The 23363-nt window shown below is 41.9% G+C and overlaps 1 protein-coding gene across 2 annotated transcripts; it reads left to right on the forward strand.

The window, feature by feature from the left end:
* Window positions 1–3646: 3646 nt before the first annotated feature.
* On the forward strand, window positions 3647–22647 carry LOC106585840 (protein geranylgeranyltransferase type I, beta subunit). Of its 2 annotated transcripts, XM_045707169.1 has the most exons (10): window positions 3647–3831; window positions 6426–6544; window positions 11024–11040; window positions 12076–12143; window positions 12538–12689; window positions 13157–13289; window positions 14576–14621; window positions 16773–16957; window positions 17707–17815; window positions 20813–22647. In XM_045707169.1, the coding sequence occupies exons 2-10, from the start codon at window positions 6507–6509 to the stop codon at window positions 20953–20955; spliced, it is 891 nt and encodes a 296-aa protein (XP_045563125.1). In that variant the 5' UTR covers window positions 3647–3831; window positions 6426–6506; the 3' UTR covers window positions 20956–22647. The 2 variants fall into 2 exon arrangements, with proteins under 2 accessions (XP_045563125.1, XP_014027997.1); XM_014172522.2 differs by lacking the exon at window positions 11024–11040 and having other exon boundaries at window positions 3653–3831.
* The last annotated feature ends 716 nt before the right edge of the window (window positions 22648–23363 follow it).

The following is a 23363-nucleotide window of genomic DNA, read 5'->3' on the forward strand; positions in this document are numbered from 1 at the left end:
AATTTTTCACAAAGTGTAATGATACTACACAAATGTGGGCCTGATACACAGCCAATACAGTAGGTGGTGGAATGTACCTATAACATTTGCTTGCGGACCACTATAATACCAAAGAAGTAGAAGTGTAAAAGAAGGCGCGTGTGGTGAGTCTCACCCATTTCCAGAACTATGATGTGTTGTGCGTTGCTCTTCAGAGCAGGGTATTTGTAAAGGGGATAATATCTGGTGTCCTGAGGGATGTTGATGTTGGACAAATTAAGAATATCCCAGGAATGGTTGATGCACATCAGATGAATCGTGTGGTGAATGGAGTGAATGTAAAGAGTCTGTCTGTTCTTCTGTATTTTTAATACGGAGTCCCTCCCTGCCCAGGTGACGTTGTGGTATGTGAATCATCATGTTGGAGGGTTCGTCCCAAGACTGATACAGTGTAATCATCACTGTATGGCTTTCGGACATGCCAAGTGTCTGTAGAAAAGAGAAGCTGAGATCAACCCCATTATCCCAGAAACCCTAGACCCACTCCAATTTGCATACCGCCCAAACAGATCCACAGATGATGCAATCTCTATTGCACTCCACACTGCCCCTTCCCTCCTGGACAAAAGGAACACCTACGTGAGAATGCTATTCATTCACTACAGCTCAGCGTTCAACACCATAGTACCCTCAAAGCTCATCACTAAGCTAAGGATCCTGGGACTAAACACCTCCTCTGCAACTGGACCCTGGACTTTCTGACGGGCCGCCCCCAGGTGGTGAGGGTAGGTAGCAACACATCTGGCACGCTGATCCTCAACACTGGAGCCCCTCAGGGGTGCATGCTCAGTCCTCTCCTGTACTCCCTGTTCACCCACGACTGCATGGCCAGGCATGACTCCAACACCATCATTAAGTTTGCAGACGACACAACCAGTGGTAGGCCTGATCACTGACAACGACAAGACAGCCTATAGGGAGGAGGTCAGAGACCTGGCTGGGTGGTGCCAGAATAACAACCTATCTCTCAACGTAAACAAGACTAAGGAGATGATTGTGGACCACAGGAAAAGGAGGACCGAGCACGCCCCCATTCTCATCGACGGGGTTGTAGTGGAGCAGGTTGAGAGCTTCAAGTTCCTTGGTGTCCACATCACCAACAAACTACAATGGTCCAAGCACACCAAGACAGTCGTGAAGAGGGCACGACAAAGCCTATTCCGCCTCAGGAAACTAAAAAGATTTGGCATGGGTCCTCAGATCCTCAAAGGGTTCTACAGCTGCAACATCGAGAGCATCCTGACTGGTTGCATCACTGCCTGGTACGGCAATTGCTCTACCTCTGACCGCAAGGCACTCGAGGGGGTAGTGCGTATGGCCCAGTACATCACTGGGGCTAAGCTGCCTGCCATCCAGGACGTCTATACCAGAGGAAGGCCCTAAAAATTGTCAAAGACCCCAGCCACCCCAGTCATAGACTGTTCTCTCTACTACCGCATGGCAAGCGGTACCAGAGTGCCAAATCTAGGACAAAAAGGCTTCTCAACAGTTTTTACCCCCAAGCCATAAGACTCCTGAACAGGTAATCAAATGGTTACCCGGACTATTTGCATTGTGTGCCCCCCCCTCCAACCACTCTTTTATGCTGCTGCTACTCTCTGTTTATCATATATGCATAGTCACCCGACCAACCAGTGCCCTGCACATTGGCTAACCGGGATATCTGCATTGTGTGCCCCCCCAACCCCTCTTTTACGCTACTGCTACTCTCTGTTTATCATATATGCATAGTCACTTTAACCATATCTACATGTGTAACCGATGTGAAATGGCTAGTTAGTTAGCGGTGGTGCGCGCTAATAGCGTTTCAATCGGTGACGTCACTCGCTCTGAGACTTGAAGTAGGGTTGCCCCTTGCGTTGCAAGGGCCGCGGCTTTTGTGGCGCGATGGGTAACGATGCTTCGTGGGGTGTCAGTTGTTGATGTGTGCAAGGGTCCCTGGTTCGAGCCCGGGTTGGGGCGAAGAGAGGGACGGAACCTACACTGTTACACATGTACATACTACCTCAATCAGCCCGACTAACCGGTGCCTGCATATAGCCTCGCTACTGTTATTTTTCACTGTCTTTTTATTTCTTTACCTACCTATTGTTCACTTAATACCTTTTTTTGCACTGTTGGTTAGAACCTGTATGTAAGCATTTCACTGTAAGGCAAATACCTGTTGTATTTGGTGCACGTGACAAATAAACTTAGATTTTATTTGATTTGTGGAAAAGAAGATTGTTGTATAGATTGTTGCAATTGTGGTGGGAACCATGAAGCTACATCTTTGAAATGCCCGAAGATGTCATAAGCGTCGTAGTGAGTGGACCAAAACACAGCGGGTATATGTATGCTCATCTTCTTTTATTGAAGAAAACAAAAACACTTATACTAAACAAACGCCAAAAAACAGTCCTGTAAGGTACACTGACAATACATGGAAAAACACCCCTACTAGATAGGACCTTCAATTAGAGGCAACGAGGAACAGCTGCCTCCAATTGAAGGTCAACGCAAGAAACTTAAACATAGAAATAGACACACTAGAACAAACATAGAAATATACTAACAGAACATAAACCAAAAAACCCGAAACACATAAAACAAACACCCCCTGACACGCCCTGACCAAACAACAATAACAAATAACCCCCTTTACTTGTCAGGACGTGACAGAAGAGGGCGAAAGAGAATGAGGGTGCCAGAGGCAGGGCTGTCTAGAGCATTTCATATCAAATTCAATGTTATTGGTCACATACACGTGTTTAGCAGATGTTATTGCAGGTGTAGCAAAATGCTTGTGTTTCTAGCTCCAGCAGTGCAGTAATTTGTGTAATATCTAACAATACACACAAAGTAAAGAAATTTACTTACGAATATATCAATATTTGGATGAGCAATGTCAGAGCAGCATAGACTAAGATACAGTAGAATAGGACAAAATACAGAATATGCATATGAGATGACTAATGCAAAATATGTAAACATTATTAAAGTGACTAGTGTTCCAATTATTAAAGTGACCAGTGATTTCAAGTCTATGTATAGGGCAGCAGCCTCTAATGTGCTAGTGATGGCTATTTAACAGTCTGGTGGCCTTGAGATAGAAGCTGTCAATGTAGAGGCTGTCAAAAGGGTTGAGGGAACGAATTGTAGGAAGACTCCACGGTGTTGGATAAGCCTTCACTGCAGGCTTCACAGTTTGCCTCTCATCAGCAGGATCCAGATACTGTATGTTACATGTTAATTTTTAAGTAGGTGGACTTTGTGGGTTTTTGGCAATGGTGATTAACGGCACTGCCGGAGTGGAGAAGAAGTCCAGTAAGATTGCTGTCATTGTGTCTGCGGCAATGAGCTATAACAAGAATGCGATCTGCGCTAGAACGGCTCCTGGGATTGAAAGATCTTTCAGTGGTGGAGTTATATGGAGTGCTGTCACAAGCAGTGCCACGAGATATGACATGTTTTATTAAGAAGTGGGACTTATTTTTTATTTGTTAAGTTTCTGTTTGTGTGGAATAAGGTCCCAACTCCCCATTTTCCCCGTATGGTTTCCTTTTTTCGCCCCAAGCCAGTTGGTGGCGGTAATGCACCATAAACGTTGGATGCCAACCGCCGTTAAACCGCAACAAAGAAGGTTGCAAAGCCTGTTTACGCGGAAGTTGTTTCAAACTCAAAGATGGCGGAAGAAGAGAACCCGCTTGCCGAATTTGAACAAATTGACTTTTTAAAAGATCGACATGTACGATTCTTTCAAAGATGTCTTCAAGTTTTACCAGAGAGATATTCATCATTAGAAACAAGCAGGTACATATGTTGGCATGAATCTCCTATTTTCATTTGACGTCTTCGCTAGCCAGAATGCTAATGAATGACAGACGACCCTGCCAGTGCCGCTGTCATCAGGCCAAAAGTGTTTTTGTTAACGTTAGCTAGCTATAACATTTTCAGACAAGATACTCAATATACAAAATTGCAACTAAACATTGGTGCTTTTTGCAATGCAACCAGCTGAATTAGCTTGCTACCGTTAGGTACCTAACGTCAGCTACGTTCGGTTAACATCCTATTATCTCGAGATAGATTTTAGCCTGGCTGGCTAACTATCACATAGAGTTGGCCAACCTTAGATTTGATTCAGTTATGGTCACTACTGTCCGTGATCCTTGGGACATCCCTGGTTTAAACCCTAACCTCTACCCTAGCCGAGTTACGCTCCACTCCGTTCTCTTATATCGAGACGGATATAAATACATACGTTTTCAATAAACGTGGATCAAATACCACCGAGAACATTATATTACATTTTAGAGCAACAGCAGTGAGCAAACAGTCGGTTGTATTTGATTAACGTATAATGACTCAAGACGGAGCCAGAGATCAAAATAGTCTAACCAAAAGGAAAAAAAATCATCCTCCCACTACTGCTGGCCTTGGCAGATACAGCCATTACAATCCCAAAGTTGCCAAGAAACTTGGTCCAACCTGAAGCTTGCTCTAACAAACTTGCAACATTGTATAAAATATCCTGGACCCTCAGTTTCCTGTGCCCTGAGCTCCAGACAGACACGGCTGTAGGCTATTTGTGCAAGGGTTAAGAAGTAATCAGGTAGGCCTATTTTATGAAGTTTCCACCAGATCAGAAAATTACCTTTTTCCCCCTCTTTCAAATGGAGTGGTTATCAAAAGGGAGATAACTGGAAAGGTTTTTCTAATAGGCTACATTGAGCAACTATTGTCATTCTCAATGGATGCAAAAACAGACTTTGTTTACTTGCTGTTTGAGTTTTTTTTTAAATGTTCTTTGAGAAGCTCCACAGTTCATTAGTGGCGGTGAGTTAAGACAATCAGAAAGACTGTCAGATCCCCAAATGGGAACATTTATAGGCCTACATTTGCACACAGGCCAGGTAGCCTAGTTCTATGTGTAATCAGGTGCATGCACTTACTCAGGATTGACAGGAGCGCTCCAAACTAAACATAAATAATAATAAATTGACTACTTGTAAATGGAATGAAATAAACCAAAACGTGTTTCTCACAAGTGTAGCCTAGGTTGTGTGCTCTGCAAACAATGTGTCCACTCCGACAATGACAACAGTAAAAGACTAATAATTAATATTTTGAATGCATTAACAGAAATGATGGTAACCAAACAAACAAGAAATGGGAATTAACGGTAAATGTAGAACTGGTGATACTGGTGTACCCTCACTGCGGCCTCCACAATGGATTATTCGACTGAGACGAGCATCAATCAAGATGTGCCACAACAATTGTCATTTTTTTTGCAACTGCTTGATAAAAAAAAGTTATTGCTCAATCAACAGCCTATTGACCAAACAATTGACCAGTCGACTAAATGGGGTCAGCCCTAAATTCTACACTTTTTAATGAAATATGTTAATATTGTATCTGAGTGAGAATGGGGGGCTCACTGGAGGTCAGGGCCCCTGGGCACGTGCCCTGTGGGCCAGGTCGGTATTCGGTCATGATTACTACAAGTTTAGATAGCTGGATAGACTTAAAACCAATTTAAAATTGTTAGCTGACATGGCTAATTGAGTGACTGTCAGTGACTGACATAACAAACTGCTGATACACACCCACATTTTGAAATTGCACCTGGTGTATTTTACTGTTCTTACTCTCAATAGTAAGATATTTTTCTTTGGGTCGGGGCCCCCTAAGCGACCACTTATGTCACTTATGCCTGGAACCAGCCCTGGGGTTAAGGTTGAAGGTAAGGACGTCCTAATGAATCTAAATAGCACAGACCCAATGATGACTGTTGTTGGTAGCAAATCCTACGACCAGTTATTAAAACTCTGCCTCAATATGAGAGAACTGAATTGAGCATTCCACAGCTACCCTAACCTTTTACCCTTACCTTAACCATTTTAAATGTCAACTTCAATGGGTTAGGGATGTCCCAGTGATCCATGATAGCACAGACCATTCAGATATAGTGAGCTAGTTGGTGGCCATACCTGCCATAGCTTGGTGGCCATAGCTGGAGTTCTGCTATCATGCCAACTCCCTGTCACTCATTCTGTCATTGTCATGCCAACAACACAAACAGGTCTGGACTGGGACCAGGCTTAGTTGGTCATTTAAAAGCATAGATACATAATACAGCACACATTATTTGTTGATTAGTGGTTGTCAAAAACAAACTAGCTATCTAAGTGGTGCACTTGGATTGTTTGGAGTCCTCTAGCTATCCAACTAACACATGTAATCGTGCATGGAGTTGGCTATCCAGCTGTCATCATCATGTAAAGTAACCACTCATTTGATTTACTTTTCTGTTCTTACCTCAAATATGCTGTGGCCAATTCTAATAGTATAATATTACTAGGTGAATAAATGTTTGTTTACCTTTGTCCATCCCTGTCTAGGTTGACCATTGTGTTCTTTGCGCTCTCTGGTCTTGATGTCCTGGATTCTCTTAATATAATAGACAAGCCCAGCTTGATTGAATGGGTCTACTCACTACAAGTCATTCCTACAGAAGACCGTAAGTGCTGCTTTGTGATTTATATTGTTTTTGGGCATTCATGTGTCAACGGCCTTCAGGAGGCATCCACGCACGCACGCATGCGCGCGCACACACACACGTAATTCACTTAATTTTGGTGGAACAGAAGAAGAGCGAACTAAACAGTCAGCTAAAACCAACAGAGTTTTTTTTGTATGTCTTTTGTATGCTACTAAAAAGCAACCATTTAGCCTAGTCTTCTATGGTTTAGGGGTTATTTGCTCTCTACTCTTAGATTATGTGCATAATACACTGTGCCAAGTCCAGTCGATCAGTGTGAGTTCTAGGGCCATTTAGCTATAACAGTGGACAGTATATTAAAAAAGGTTTAGGTCAACCATATATCGCACGTGTAAATCATACAGCACAACAATGTTACACATTACTCCCTGGATTTTGTGTTAATGCTCTACAACAAAGCTTTCTTAGTGTCCAACAAGCTTTCTCTACCCTTAACCTTGTTCTGAACACCTCCAAAACAAAGGTCATGTGGTTTGGTAAGAAGAATGCCCCTCTTCCCACAGGTGTGATTACTACCTCTGAGGGTTTAGAGCTTGTGGTAGTCACCTCATACAAGTACTTGGGAGTATGGCTAGACGGTGCACTGTCCTTCTGTCAGCACATATCAAAGCTGTAGGCTAAAGTTAAATCTAGACTTGGTTTCCTCTATCGTAATCGCTCCTCTTTCACCCCAGCTGCCAAACTAACCCTGATTCAGATGACCATCCTACCCATGCTAGATTACGGAGACATAATTTATAGATCGGCAGGTAAGGGTGCTCTCAGCGGCTAGATGTTCTTTACCATTTGGCCATCAGATTTGCCACCAATACTAATTATAGGACACATCACTGCACTCTATACTCCTCTGTGAACTGGTCATCTCTGTACCTGACGCAAGACCCACTGGTTGATGCTTATTTATAAAACCCTCTTAGGCCTCACTCCCCCCCTCTGAGATACCTACAGCAGCCCTCATCCTCCACATACAACACCCGTTCTGTCAGTCACATTCTGTTAAAGGTCCCCAAAGCACACACATCCCTGGGTCGCTCCCCTTTTCAGTTCGCTGCAGCTAGCGACTGGAACGAGCTGCAACAAACACTCAAACTGGACAGTTTTATCTCCAGCTCTTCATTCAAAGACTCAATCATGGTCACTGTTACTGACAGTTGTGGCTGCTTTGTATGATGTATTGTTGTCGCTACCTTCTTGACCTTTGTGCTGTTGACTTTTCCCAATAATGTTTGTACAATGTTTTTTTGTGCCGCTAGTGCTACCATGTGTTGCTACCCTGCTGTTTTGTCATGTTTTGCTGCCTTGTTATGTTGTTGTCTTAGGTCTCTCTTTATGTCGTGTTGTGTCTCTCTTGTTGTGATGTGTGTTTTGTCCTATATTTATATTGTATTTATTTGTATTTTTTTTTATCCCAGGCCCCCGTCCCCACAGGAGGCCATTTGGTAGGCCGTCATTGTAAATAAGAATTAGTTCTTAACTGGCTTGCCTAGTTAAATACAAAAAAATGTGTCAGGCATTGACACAGGTTGTAGAAGCGCTCATGTACTAGAGTTTGCGAGGCACGTATTTGGCCAGCAGCCATACTTTTTCACTTGCCCCACCCAACATCCTGTAGTTTGCTGTGCATATTTTAAAGAGCTCACTCCTCTGGATGATGGGCCAACTCTGACCATCTGCTCAGTGCTCTCTTTTTAAATTATTCAGGCGCCGAACGCAAATCAAATCTTATTGGTCACATATACATATTTAGCAGATGTTATTGCGGGTGTAGCGAAATGCTTGTGTTTCTAGCTCCAACAGTGCTGTAGTATCTAACAATTCACAATACACACCCGTCTAAAAGTAAAATAATGGAATTAAGAAATAAATAAATATTATGACAAGCAATGTCAGAGGGGCATTGACTAAAATACAGTAGAATAGAATACAGTATATACATATTAGATGAGTATAGCAGTACGTAAACATTTATTAAAGTGACTAGTGTTCCATTATTAAGTACTTGTTTGTCCATTGGACAAAACATATGTTACTTCTCTGGCCTGCTAATATTCAGAGAATACATTTCTCCTTTATAAAGCTAACCCACTAGATGGCAGCATTGCACCTAGTTGAGTTGCCCCACAGCAACAGACAATGCCTTGACTTGTGTTTATGGACTGTTATAAAATAGTATCAGAGTAGGTAGGAGTGCTGATCTAGGATCTCTTTATGAATATGGGATCTGATTTTAGAACAGTACACACAGAAAATCTATTTATGCATTCATTTCCTTAAATATCATTATTATTATTATTATAAAAATGTTTTAATTTTATTAGGTGGTAGATCAGCTTTAGTATTGCAGATAGATGGTGTCTTCCATGAATGCAATTGTCTGCATCATTTCCAATCCCCTCCATATATTTTTATTGTGTGTGTTTGTGTACACACAGTACCAGTCAAAAGTCGACACACCTACTCATTTCAGGTTTTTCTTTGTTTTTATTATTTTCTACACTTTTGAATAATAGTGAAGACATCAAAACTATGAAATAACACATCGAATCATGTAGTAACCAAAAAAGTGTTCAACAAATCGAAATAAATTTTATATTTGCCTTGATGACATCTTTGCACACTCTTGGCATTCTCTCAACCTGCTTAATGAGGAATGCTTTTCCAACGGTCTTGAAGGAGTTCCCACATATGCTGAGCACTTGTTGGCTGCGTTTCCTTCACTCTGCGTTCCAACTCATCCCAAACCATCTCAATTGGGTTGAGGTCGGGTGATTGTGGAGGACAGGTCATCTGAAGGCTGCACTCTCCTTGGTCAAATAGCCCTTACACAGACTGGAGGTGTGCTGGGTCATTGTCCTGTTGAAAAACAAATGATAGTCCCACTAAGCGCAAACCAGATGGGATTGCGTATCGCTGTGGTGCCATGCTGGTTAAGTGTGCCTTGAATTCTAAATAAATCACTGACAGGGTCACCATCACACCTCCTCCTCCATGCTTCACGGTGGGAACCACACATGGGGAGATCATCCGTTTACCCGCTCTGCGTCTCACAAAGACACGGCGGTTGGAACCAAACATCTCAAATTTGGACTCATCAGACCAAAGGACATATTTCCACCGGTCTAATGTCAATTGCTCGTGTTTCTTGGCCAAAGCAAGTCTCTTCTTATTATTGGTGTCCTTTAGTAATGGTTTCTTTGCAGCAATTTGACCATGAAGGCCTGATTCACACAGTCTCCTCTGAACAGTTGATGTTGAGATGTGTTTGTTACTTGAACTCTGTGAAGCATTTATTTGGGCTGCAATCTGAGGCTGGTAACTCTAATGAACTTATCCTCTACAGCAGAGGGAACTCAGGGTCTTCTTTTCCTGTGGCGGTCCTCAAGAGAGCTAGTTTCACCATAGCCCTTGATGGTTTTTGCGACTGCACTTGAAGAAACTTTCAATGTCCCTGAAATGTTCTGTATTGACTGACCTTCATGTCTTAAAGTAATGATGGACTGTCGTTTCTCTTTGCTTATTTTAGCTGTTCTTGCCATAATATGGACTTGATCTTTTACCAAATAGGGCTATCTTCTGTATTTCCTCCCCTACTTTGTCACAACACAACTGATTGGTTCAAATGCATTAAGAAGGAAAGAAATTCCACAAATTAACTTTTAACGAGGAACACCTGTTAATTGAAATTTATTCAAGGTGACTACTCATGAAGCTGGTTGAGAGACTGCCAAGAGTGTGCAAAGCTGTCATCAAGGCAAAGGGTGGCTACTTTAAAGAATATAACATATTTTGATTTGTTTAACACTTTTTTTTTGGTTACTACATGATTCCATGTGTGTTATTTGATAGTTTTGATGTCTTCACTATTATTCTACAATGTAGAAGATTGTAAAAAATAAAAAAAAAATAGAACCCCTGGAATGAGTAGGTGTGTCCAAACTTTTGACTGGTACTGTATATATTGTTTTATAATTTTCCCCTAACTCTACCACCCCCTCCCCTAATTGGAGTAAATTAATGAACAACCACTTAGGCTTCTACTTCCAACTTATACATACTATATACTTTTTACTGACACAGTATTTTTTCTAATAGTTATCTTTTGTTTGTTTTTTGTCCCATCCTTCAGCTAAACCCCTCCCGTCTATCTCTGAATACTATCCAGTTTTGATTTCTATTTGCCATATATTTTTCAACTGTGCTGTTTCACAAAAGTTCTGAACCTTTCTATTCTCATGGTTTCAACAGATACACATTTTTGCTAAAAGTGTTATTATATTATTGATCAATATGATTTTTTAAAATCACCCAGCAGTGCTATTTGCAGAGTTGGCTCCAGGTAAATGTTGCACTTCTTCAGCCATTCCTGAACCTGCGACCAAAAACAAGCTTCATATGGACAGTACCAAAACAAATGATCTAATGATTGTCTCTTCACAGCAAAATCTGCAGAGCTGGTATGGTTGTATCCCCCATATATATAACATTCTATTGGTTGCAAGAATTTTGTATAATCATTTTAAATTGGAAAAACTCAATGTTTTGAATCAAGCGCCGTTTTGTTTATCAGTTAAAGAAAAATGTGCCATGGAATCGGTATATCAAATCTTTTCCCAGCTATTTTTCAATCTATATGGCACATCTCACTTTTTTGGTCCTTAAATGAAACTGGTATACTTTAATTTATCACAATTTTCTTTAACCAATTTGGTCTTTAATGCAGGGCCGACAGACAAGTTCCTTACTTTCTCCCCCTTCCACTAGCCTCTTCCATTTTTGTGATAATCCTGCAGTTAGTTGGTTGTAATTTTGAGTAGAGCAGACATTTCCATATATTTTTGTTAGCTGCATGTATGAGAACTCCACCAGTCCTATTTATGATATAATTTACATAGATTATACCATTTAAAAAATAAATATGATTTTATTTTTTCATCAATTAGTATATTTGAGTTTAACCATACTATTTGTTGTAGTATTTGTTCTCTTTTCTGGTGGATTAAACTGAAATTGCAACCAACTTTCTATGGCTTGTTTTAAAAATAGCGATATTCTGGAGATTTCATTTTCAAATAACTGAAAGTGAGAGGTTGTAATCTGAATAAAGGGAAAAAAGCCAATCTTGAACACGGGGTGAGACTTTCTTACTTACTGCTTACTTACTGCTAGAGAACCAGTTCGGATTTAAGTATACGCCTTTAGTGAGAGGTCTAATGCTTTAATATTTAATCATTTCTGCCCTCCAAATTCATATTCATTATATAAATAGGCCGGTTTAATTTTGTCTGGCCTGTCGTATAAAATGAAATCTTTTTTGCTCATATAATTTCAAAAGCAAGATGCTAGGTGTAAGCAGGGCCATAGTTAAACTGCAGTATGATTAAAGAGTTAATCGGGGTGATTTTTCCATTTTAATATCGTCTGGCATTACCATTGTTTCTCATACAACAAAATCCAATTCAAATATTTTGTGTGCTCCCCCCCCCCCCCAGAATCCAATTTAGGACGTTGTGGGTTTCGAGGGTCATCACACATTGGAGTTCCATACAGCACCTCCAAGGTATTGATCTTGAAACACATCCTTGTTCAACATATTGATTAAGTGGTTGCCATTAAAGGGATAGTTTGAAATGTTTTGCAATAAAGCCCTTTATCTACTTCCCTAGAGTCAGATGAACTTGTGGATACCATTTATGCGTACAGTATGAAGGAAGTTAGAGGTAGTTTCATGAGCCAATCGTAACTAGTGTTAGTACAATGACTGGAAGTCTTCGGGATCAGCTAGCATGCTTCCCTTTAAATGTCTATGGCTGTGTTGACGCAGGCACCCGAATTCTGCTATTTTGCCCAATTATTGACATTAGTGCTGATCTGATTGGTCCAAAAAAGGGGGAAAAATATCTGAATTGGGCTGCCTATATAAGATAGCTGATTCAATCAATTTGCCTCCCCAGGGCCCAGGAGTATCCCACCCGTATGACAGTGGCCATGTGGCCATGACGTACACTGGCCTGGCCTGCCTGGTCCTACTGGGGGACGACCTGAGTCGTGTCAATAAGGAGGCCTGTCTGATGGGCCTGAAAGCCCTGCAGCTGGAGGACGGAAGGTAAACACCCAGTTACTCTCCTCTGTCTTTACCATATCTACTAACAATGAGCTACTGTTTTTCTTTTTCTTTCTTCCTGGTAGTGCCTTGAGCAAGGCACTTAACATAAACAATTGCTCCAGGGGCACTGTGCCTGAACCAATGCTTCCAACCTAGTGAGGGGTGGGTGTTAGGTTGTGAGCATAATGACACATTTCTGTTCATTATGTGACAGATCACATTTTGTTCTTGGACAAGTATTCTTGTTCTGTGAGTTTTTGGTACTTTATAGGTCTTTGTGCTTTATGTGAAAGGAGACCCTGTTTAACCATGTCAATGGGGCGACTGCTATGTCAGACAGATCACTGCGTCTTGTTTGAAAGTATTGTTCTGAGAGGATTTAACCAGTAAAACACTGACACAGCACACCTCGTCCTTACTAGTAGAAAAAAAAGCCCTTTAACGTCTGCTGCGATGTCTGATTCCAGTTTCTATGCGGTCCCAGAGGGAAGTGAAAATGACATGAGGTTTGTGTACTGCGCAGCATGCATCTGCTACATGCTCGATGACTGGTCAGGCATGGACATCAAGAAGGCCATCGACTACATCAGGGGAAGTATGGTAAGTCAGCTGTTTCACTTAGTCTCTGTCATCAAGCGTCCTGCGGCCCTGAGCCTTTCAGTATTCTCTAGAAGGGTTCAATCCTCAACCGCTGACCTCTTTCTACTAAATGTACTCTCAAATACTCAAATCTACTTGCTAGATTGTAAAACTGTGTTTTAACCCAACATTGGTTTAACACAGTGTTTATTTCTCGTATCATAGACAACATGTCAGAGAGGTAGGCCTAGGTCAAACAGCTCATCTTGAAGGTGCATTGGAATCAAAGGGCCCTCACCTGTTAACAGCCTGCCTTTAACAGCCCTCTCTATAGTCCACGACTTCAGAGAGAAACAGTTTACATAGAATTCACCCCAGCACAAAATGTCTGAGGGTTTTGTTACCATCCTGTCTTCATTCATTCTAACATTTGTTAGTGCGTTGGACTTGTAACCAAAAGGTTGCAAGATCGAATCCCCGAGCTGACAAGGTAAAAATCTGTCGTTCTGCCCCTGAACAAGGCAGTTAACCCACTGTTCCTAGGCCGTCATTGAAAATAAAAATCTGTTCTTAACTGACTTGCCTAGTTTAATAAAGGTCAAATAAAAAGATTCTCCCCTCTGCAGTCACAGGGGGCTGGCCAGACGGGGGTTAGGAGAGCAGGCACTACTGGATCCTGCTGGGTCTAATGATAGTGATGGTCTCCCCTGTGATCCCCCTTCGTTCCTATGTAATCCAACAGAAGATGATATAATCCAGTCTACACTCCACAGAGCAGGCAGCGGTATTCCTGTTTAGGTGGCTGTAGTGGATTACACTGAGCTGTGGTGTGTGTGTTGTTTGGGCCATGCTGTTGGCTGGTTTTTATGAGGGCTCCAGGGCTATTCTCAGATGCCTATAAATAGAGGATATGATCCCACGGGAGGAAAGGCCTTTACCGGACTCTAATCCTCTTACTCATTCAGATTTGGTGGGATTTTATCTCCTGGGGCGTGGAGCTCCAGTAAACATCACTACCTGCAACATTGTTACTTCCTCATTGTTATTGTCCCCAAAGCTGGTCAGTCTCATCAAGTGTGTGTATGAAGTGTGGTTTCGTACGGTATACAAGCAGCACTGTGGACATGGATAACTCCACGTGGTTGATTGAGCAGCTTGTTTCCTGATCTCTCCTTACATCATATATCACATCTGTCACACCACACTTGATCTGAAAGTTATTACATGGTTTCAGTGATGGCTATCCATCCCTCACATGGTCTTTGGTGCTATGTTTGCCTAATAGAATGTTGTTTTTGCTTCCTTAGTCATATGACAATGGCATTGGCCAGGGGGCTGGATTGGAATCGCATGGTGAGTATGGCATGCAGCACTCGAGGTCCATGGATATTATGGTTCTAAAAAGGGATTAGCCATTTGTCCAAAACCATATTAGAATAAATATTCTATTTAAATATGGTCAGCACGATGATATATATATTATTTTTAGTGCTTTGCTACTATTTTCCCAAGTATGTGGTACATTTTCACAACTCTTAGTACAAAACTCCATAACTGGTCACACTTGTAACACAGCCCGTCTTTCATTCAAAACCTGTCATGGTGCATTCATTTGGATTGTAAACATCCCTCACCACACAACCATTGATTAAAAATAAGTTTATTGTGAAATGTAATGAGAACATTAGTTTAATCACCAAAACGCAACAAAATAATACACTATATATACGAAAGTATGTGAACAACCCTTCAAATTAGTGGATTCGGCTATTTCGGCTGGGGGGCTTTACTTGGCTCATCGTGCTCTAGCGACTCCTTGTGGCGGTGCGGCTGGCTTCCGGGTTAAACAAGCTGGTGTTAAAAAGCGTGGCAGGTAATTTTTCGGAGGACGCATGACTTCGCCTCTCCCGAGCCCATTGGGGAGTTTCAGCGATGACACAAGATCGTAATCACGAAATTGGGGAGAAAAAGGGGGTAAAAATAAACAAAAAGGTGCTGAAATTAATATGCTACAGTACTGTAAATTACAGTAGATTACAGTTTTCACATTAGGCAATACACTTACATTACCCAACAAAATTGACTGAAAATATAGGGTCACAAATCAGGGATGGGCCTGAAATCATGCCTGAACCACCTCTGCATGGTGGAACCTGACATTTTCCCCCACGATGACATAGGTGACCCTTCACCTTGACAGGCCTGCTCAATTCCATTCAGAAACACAATGAGCTGTGCAGCGTTGTAAGATCCAATTGATGGCCTACGTCCTACCACACCATCTTCTGAGATAGCTGCGCTCATGGAGATGTTTTCCCCACGTTGTACAGGCACTTGGACGGTCGCCCGATGAGGTTCCGCCCACGAAGCCATTATTTGGCCAGGTTGAAGCCCGCCTCATCAACAAAGATATACTTGTGTTTCATGATTCACAGCAGCATTAAGCACCATCACCCTCTAAAATTATTTTTTGGTTAGTTAATTTTACAGTATAGTTACAGTATAATATTGTGAAGTAGCATGTGCATTAATAGTAACAGTAATACAGTATATAGTGCTCTACCTGAACATACTCGGACTGCAGTTCTTTCACCTGTTTGTTGTTTCTCTCAAAAGGCACCAGGTAAATGTCTTTCATAGACACCTGGTGCCTCTTCAAAAGGCAGGCGATTGTTGGTAGGCTGAGGGATGCCACATTGGCAAAGGTGTCATTCTCCTCAATCACGTGTTTTATTTCAGACAGCCGTATGTCATTTCTGGCCCTCACCATTTCCTCCAATGTCCAGTCCTGCTGGTTGGTCAGCACATGGCCACGCCATTGTGAACATTGCATTCTGAAAGGCAGTTACTTAATATGAAAGGTATTTCTAGATGAAACGCTGATTAGGTTTGGTGGAAAAGTTAGTGTGATTTGATGTGTTGTACTTAAAGTTAGAAGAAAAAAAAAAAAAACTTTTTGATGACATGTTTGGAATTTTGTACTAAGAGTTTTGACATTTTACTACATACTTGTGAAAATAGTACCAAAACGAATTCCTGCCAATTAAACCCTATTATTCCAGGGAAACCCCCAGGTTTAGCTAAGCTACTACCGGGAGAGATTTGTGTAATGAAACCATGGCACGTTACACAAAGCATTTCTATCAGTTCAATTCAAGTAATATAAAAAAAGTGGAAATGATAACCTTTTATTCAACCCTGGATGCAAACCGTACAATTTTGGGGAGGAATGGCTTGATTATTCATATTATCTCAAATAGGTAGGTACACACATTCCTCTTAACTATCTGCAGAGTGCAAGATCCTCTTTCATTGTTAATGGTCTCCACACAGAGCTGTTCCCCGGGCCTCTGCATCTTCCCCCACAATTACAGCTCTGCAGTTGGGAAGTGATAAGAAGGCTCTGATGCTGATGTTGTGACAGTTGAAAAGGGAAACGGGTGATGGATAGTGGCGCTGTGCCGGTGGCTAATAAACCCTGTCATTAAGCATTCTGTCTGCCAGGTGGGTCCACGTTCTGTGCCGTCGCAGCCCTGAGTCTGATGGGCAAATTAGAGGAGATGTTCAGCCAGCGCGAGCTGAACAGGATACGCCGCTGGTGCATCATGAGACAGCAGAACGGCTTCCAAGGCCGCCCCAACAAGCCCGTCGACACGTGCTACTCCTTCTGGGTGGGAGCCACACTGGAGGTAACAGGAACTATGCTGGAACCTCCGCAGACATACCAGCGTACCTTTACGGTCCATTAACGTTGCTTTATTATCGAAGCGTCCAGTCCATTAATAAAATATGTTGGTAGTATGCTTTGACGTACATTTAGCAGCCCATACTCCTCTTATGTTAAAAACCTTTTTGGAGTGATGCAGTTCAGTGTTTGCCAGTGCTGTTACAGATGGTCCGCCCCCCAATAACGGTGTTGTTGATAATCTCATAAAGAACAAGAAAGGTGCATGCCATGCATCCAATGGGACTGGGTGGCATTAGCATACGGTCTGGGAGCTCTCACTAAAGTGTCAGTAATCGAGACAGTGATGGCGTGTTTAGCCAACTGTCACTGTGCAATGTTTATGGAACAGTGGAACAGGAGGCGGTCAGGAAAACACCTGAGTCTTGAGAAATGGGCTCTGGATACATACAGTGAGTGTACAAAACATTGAGTTGCACCCCTTCCCCCGCCCTCAGAACAGCCTCAATTTGTCGGCGCATTGATTCTACAAGGTGTCAAGCGTTCCACGGGGATGCTGGCCCATATTGACTCCAATGCTTCCCACAGTTGTGTCAAGATGGCTGAATGTCCTTTGGGTGGTTGACAATTCTTGATACACACAGGAAACTGTTGAGCGTGATAAACCCAGCAGCATTGCAGTCCTTCACACACTCTAAGGTTGTGTCTACACTTGACACTTATAATCCTAATTCTAACCTCTCCCATTCTCAGCTCCTAGACGTCTTTCAGTATACTAATTTCCAGAAGAACCGGAACTACATCTTGTCAACTCAAGACCGTTTGGTGGGCGGCTTCGCTAAGTGGCCAGACAGTCACCCAGGTAAGGTTACAGGTGTGGAGAGGGTGGGAGGGAGTGTTGGCCTTTGTTAGTGGAAACCTCTCCGTAAGTCAACACGCAGGTGGCTGGGATGTCTAATTGATGAGGTGATTGTCCAGAACGAGCCCTCAGGACACAGGAGAGGAACAGGCCTCGCAATACAGGAACTGTTTGCTTCTCAGGCTATGGAGATGGAGAATGTAGAGAACAAGAAGACAAAACTGTTACACAAAATGATTGTGAGTAAAAACAGTGTAGTCTAATAGTTGTTTTAAAATAATTTTGTCCCACCAGTGTGTATGTAGTATTTCATAGTTTAGTTGATTGTCTTTAAAGTCCCAGATGCAGTTAAAATATATTGTACACAGAAGCACTAAACAGAAGTGCATCGTCATCATTGAAGTACACATTCATTATTTTAAAAACATTTCCACAGGACCTTGAGTCATAATTCATGTCGAAATGGCTCTTTAATTGATTTGGATGTCTGCTTCCAAGCTGTTGTCTTTTCATTATAATTCAATAATGGTACATTTTACAGTGCCTGGAAGGCTTTTAGTAGGGTCCCACGGGAGATGGATGGTTAGAATGGATCATGGTGCATTATTTATGCTCCCTTAAAGGGCCAGTCCAACAACAATGCATCCATTGACTGTTGTTATTACTTACAAAGACTGCAATTTAGGTCATAAGTATCATGTACTTGGTTGTATGTACTGTTCTTCTCTCAAGTAACGTGTACCAACCTATTCATAGGTTCCTAAGAAAAGAGAAATCTTGATAAATGTAGGATTACTATTTAAAATCACATTAGAAATTCTATAGAGTAGAAGTCTGTTATCAAAAGACAAAGTATGGAAAAGTGTTGCGATGTTTGACTCAAGACATACACTAAACAAAAATATAAACGCAACATGCATCAATTTCATTGATTTTCTGAGTTACAGTTCTTATGAGGAAATCAGTCAATTTAAATAAAGTAATCTATGGATTTCACAAGACTGGAAATACAGATATGCATCTTTTGGTCACACAATGGGCATCGGGATCTCGTCACAGTATTTTGGTACATTTAAATTGCCATCGATAAAATGCGATTGTGTTTTGTTTGTGGCTTATGCCTGCCCATACCATAACCCCACTGCCACCATGGGGCACTCTGTTCACAACGTTGACATCAGCAAATCACTCACCCACATGACGCCATACACGTGGTCTGCAGTTATGAGGCCGGTTGGGCATACTGCCAAATTCTCTAAAACGATGTTGGAGGAGGCTTATGGTATAGAAATGTAACATTCAATTCTCTGGCAACAGCTCTGGTGGACATTCTTGCAGTCAGCATGCTCCCTCAACTTGAGACATCTGAGGCATTGTGTTGTGTGACGAAACTGCACATTTTTAGAGTGGCCTTTTATTGTCCCCAGCACAAGGTGCAGCTGTTTAATGATCATGCTGTTTAATCAGCTTCTTGATATGCCACACCTGTCAGGTGGATGGATTATCTTGGCAAAGGAGAAATGTTAATTAACAGGGATGTAAACAAATTTCTGCACAAAATGTGAGCGAAATAAACATTTCGTGCATATGTAAAATTTCTGGGATCATTTATTTCACCTCATGAAACATGGGAGCAACACTACATGTCTTTGGTCAGTGTAATTGGGAACAGACAGCCAGATGTATTGGCAACCTGCCAATTATCATGTCAAGATCGGTTATATTTATAAGCGTGTAGTCAGTCCATCATGACGGGTTGATGTATGTCATTAAACCTGTTTTGTTAGCACGTTATATGAGCTCTATTATTTACTTTATGATATTTTACGTGGGGCAAATGTAAGGTTGTTAAAGGAGCTGTGTGGAACTGGTTTTCTGTGTGATTTAAAAGCCCATGGCCGCGTTCCAGGCTGACTACATTGCAGACACCTACCATATTATCTCAGCTCGCTGGTCACCATAGCAGCACCCACCTGTAGCACGCGCTCCAGCAGGTATATCTATCTGGTCACCCCCAAAGCCAATTCCTCCTTCGGCCGCCTCTCCTTCCAGTTCTCTGCTGCCAATGACCGGAACGAACTACAAAAATCTCTAAAACTGGAAACACATCTCCCTCACTAGCTTTAAGCACCAGCTGCCAGAGCAGCTCACAGATCACTGCACCTGTACATAGCCCATCTATAATTTAGCCCAAACAACTACTTCTTCCCCATACTGTATTTATTTATTTATTTTGCTCCTTTGCACCCCATTATTTCTACTTGGACTTTCTTCCACTGCAAATCTACCTTTCCAGTGTTTTACTTGCTATATTGTATTTACTTCACCACCATGGCCTTGTTTTGCCTTTACCTCCCTTATCTCACCTCATTTGCTCACTTTGTATATAGACTTATTTTTCTACTATATTATTGACTATATGTTTGTTTTACTCCATGTGTAACTCTGTGTTGTTGTATGTGTCAAACTGCTTGCGTCAAACTGCTTGCTTTATCTTGGCCAGGTCGCAATTGTAAATGAGAACTTGTTCTCAACTAGCCTACCTGGTTAAATAAAGGTAAAATAAATAAATAAAATATGTCGCAATGCCTGGATAGGTGTTTAACATGTCAGCTAAACACATAATTTGGGCTGCCGAGTGGCGCAGCTGTCTAAGGCACTGCAGACACCCTGGTTTGACTCCAGGCTGTATCACAACTGGCCGTGATTGGGAGTCCCATAGGACTGTCCACAATTGGCCCAGGGTCGTCTGGGTTTGGCCGGTGTAGGCTGTCATTGTAAATAAAAATGTGTTCTTCACTGACTTGCCTAGTTAAATACGTTTTTTTTTATTTTTATCATATGATATAGCAATCTGATGTTCGACTGTGCAGTCGATGATGTGGAACTGCATGAAATGGACCTGGAACGCAACCAAAGCCACAGTGCCTTTTAAAGTGGCAGGTGCTGAGGCGTGTCACTTGGCTGACCTACTTTCCTCCTCTCTCCTGTCTGTTCCAGACCCGCTGCACGCCTACTTCGGGATCTGTGGCCTGTCTCTGATAGGAGAGGCCAACCTGCGGCGAGTTCACCCCGCCCTAAACGTGAGCCAGAGGGCCTTTGAGTATCTGCAGCATCTGCACCGGACGTGGAGAGGCACCTGAGGGCCAAACCCCTGTCCCCTACCCCAGCCTCCAAGCACTACCACAGCCCCTAAGCCATGCACAGCCCCCCCCCAACTTACCTTAGCAATAGAAACGATAGTGGGTAGACAAAGGACACAGTCCCACTGAAATGGCTGGGAGAGGTGAATAAATAAATGATCGGGTCTATCAATAATTGAGAGCAAACTGGCGGAGTAGACGCTCAGGCCGGGAGAGAGCTCATTCTGCTTAGCGTCACATGAGCCAGATTCAGTGTTATCTGTTTTTGCTTGACGTGTTGACTTCCCTTCCTCTGAGACATGTTCTTTAAAAGTGAACTGAACTTCGAGCTGCTAGATCAGGGATAGGCAACTGGCGATGCACACCCCTGTTTGTAAGCCCACGGATCAATTTCCCAAAACATTATTTTTATGTAAAAAAACGGTGGAACTCAATTGGGGTTTTAACTTAATGTTGAGGGTTAGAATAGTAGAATACACAAGGTCAAATTTCTACATTTGGTTGTGCATCACAAGTTTTTCCTCTCAGTCACTGACAGTCACTGAATTAGCCCATGTCAGCTAACATTTGTAAGATTGGTAAATTAGCTGGCTAGACAATCTAAACTGGTCAAATTACAGACCATGGGACCCCCGTTGATTTTGTTAGTCATTTTCACTCTTATATCATATTTCACTCTTATATCATATTCAAAACTGCTAATATTTCTCTCTGCCCCATGGAAAAATGTGTAGAATTGCAGAAAATGTAACTCTAAAACAAAAACAAATTCTCTCCACTGTCAATACGGGGGCCTCTAAGATGTTTTGGTTGAAACAACATTTAACTTAGGGCCCCCAAATGGTTAGGGCCAGCTCTGACTGCATGTCAAGGTAGGTATGCAGACCCGCGAGCCACTGCAGCCCCTCGTGATGAGTTCAGATTTTTTGTGGACCCCCCCCCCACCCCCATCAAAGTTGCCCATCACTGAGCTCGATTCACTGTAGGTTTGTATTCTCAAAAGATCTCAGAATGTTTGAAATCATTTCACTGACTTTTTGCCTCTAATTGTGTGTTGTTCTTTGGTCAAAATGTTCTTGTTGAAAACCAACATGGTCGCTACACCAATCAAGCCTCTTGTATTTATCCAGGACGAGTGGGTTTTTAGCATCTGTATTTTGTTAACCTGTGTAGGTGGCTCCAGATATATTAACCTGTGCAGGTGGCTCCAGACATATTTTCGGGTTATGGCAGTGTGCTGTGCTCCTCAAGGCTGCCAAGTTACTCAGACTTGATTCCCTTCTCTGAAATGTGCCTCACACAGCAGACTCTGGGCTCTCTAACCTGGGAGGGTCCTTAACTGTATGGACTTGCCTGTTACTGCAGATGAGTGTTATTGAGTCAAAATACACATGAATGTTTGCCTCAACATGAACAACTATATAGAAACAAGTGAAATTGAATTTATTTTTTCTATACTTTATAGAAATATTGAGTGTAGATAATATATAAATATCAATGTCATCTCTATCATGCAAGTGCTCAAAATCTAATCGTTGCTATTTCAGTGAGATAGGAGGATTTGATATGCAATGTTGATATGTGAAATAAATAATAGCATATTGTCTTTATCATGTCAAATCAACTAAACATGTGCTAAAACTGGCTTGGCAGTGCATATTTATGTGAAATGAATAAAAATGCCTAACTTTTCATTGGTTCAGTGTGAGTTAGTAGCCTGTTAATGTTTCCGTGAAAATGAACAGTTAAATGTCATGCTCGTCAGAGGTTATGTCTAAGATCTAATCGAGGATATTGACCTTTTTCTGCTATAGAATTTATACCGCGTCCGACCTTTCATGTGACATCACATAAATCATATCACTAGTCCTAGGAGTACTTTACTTTGGTTACATAATTGCATTTGTTTTGCCCTGTGAAATCTAGTAGTTAATTAAAGATAAATGACTTTTTTTTGTTCGTATTCTTTGCTCAATCCAGTGGAATGCAGGTTCCAAAATGTGGCCTTGCTGTGCACTGATACTTCCAGAATGGACCACGCTGTTGGTATTGAGTGTATGACATGGGCCTTCATAGAACCCCCCCCTCCACACACACACACACACACACTTATGTTTTTCTACCATGTGTCCAGTGAGGTGAAATCCGCGTGAAGCTGCCATCTGGTGACGCCGCCATGCATGGAACAAGTGGCATCGCCAGCAATTACGCACAACTTAATCCTCTCATCCACCGATCTATTCAATAGAATTCACATATTTATCATAAAACAGTTGTCTTAATAGGTGGTATTCGTTACAGAACGAAATAATGTTGATTTTAAGGGATATGCTTGGAAGACCAGAATAAACTAGCCTATAATGTCTATTGTTGCAAAAACGGTTAAATAAATAACAAAATAACGTATA

Source organism: Salmo salar, chromosome ssa24, assembly GCF_905237065.1.
Source record: "Salmo salar chromosome ssa24, Ssal_v3.1, whole genome shotgun sequence".
Classification (NCBI taxonomy): Eukaryota; Metazoa; Chordata; class Actinopteri; order Salmoniformes; family Salmonidae; genus Salmo; species Salmo salar.

Bases quoted from the DNA above. Each gene is read 5' to 3' on its own strand.
- LOC106585840 (XM_014172522.2), top strand. From the start codon at position 3,704: ATGGCGGAAGAAGAGAACCCGCTTGCCGAATTTGAACAAATTGACTTT. The intron at 13,290-14,575 runs GTAAGTCAGCTG...TTGCTTCCTTAG, and splicing joins ACTACATCAGGGGAAGTATG to TCATATGACAATGGCATTGG. The intron at 17,816-20,812 runs GTAAGGTTACAG...TGTCTGTTCCAG, and splicing joins GTGGCCAGACAGTCACCCAG to ACCCGCTGCACGCCTACTTC.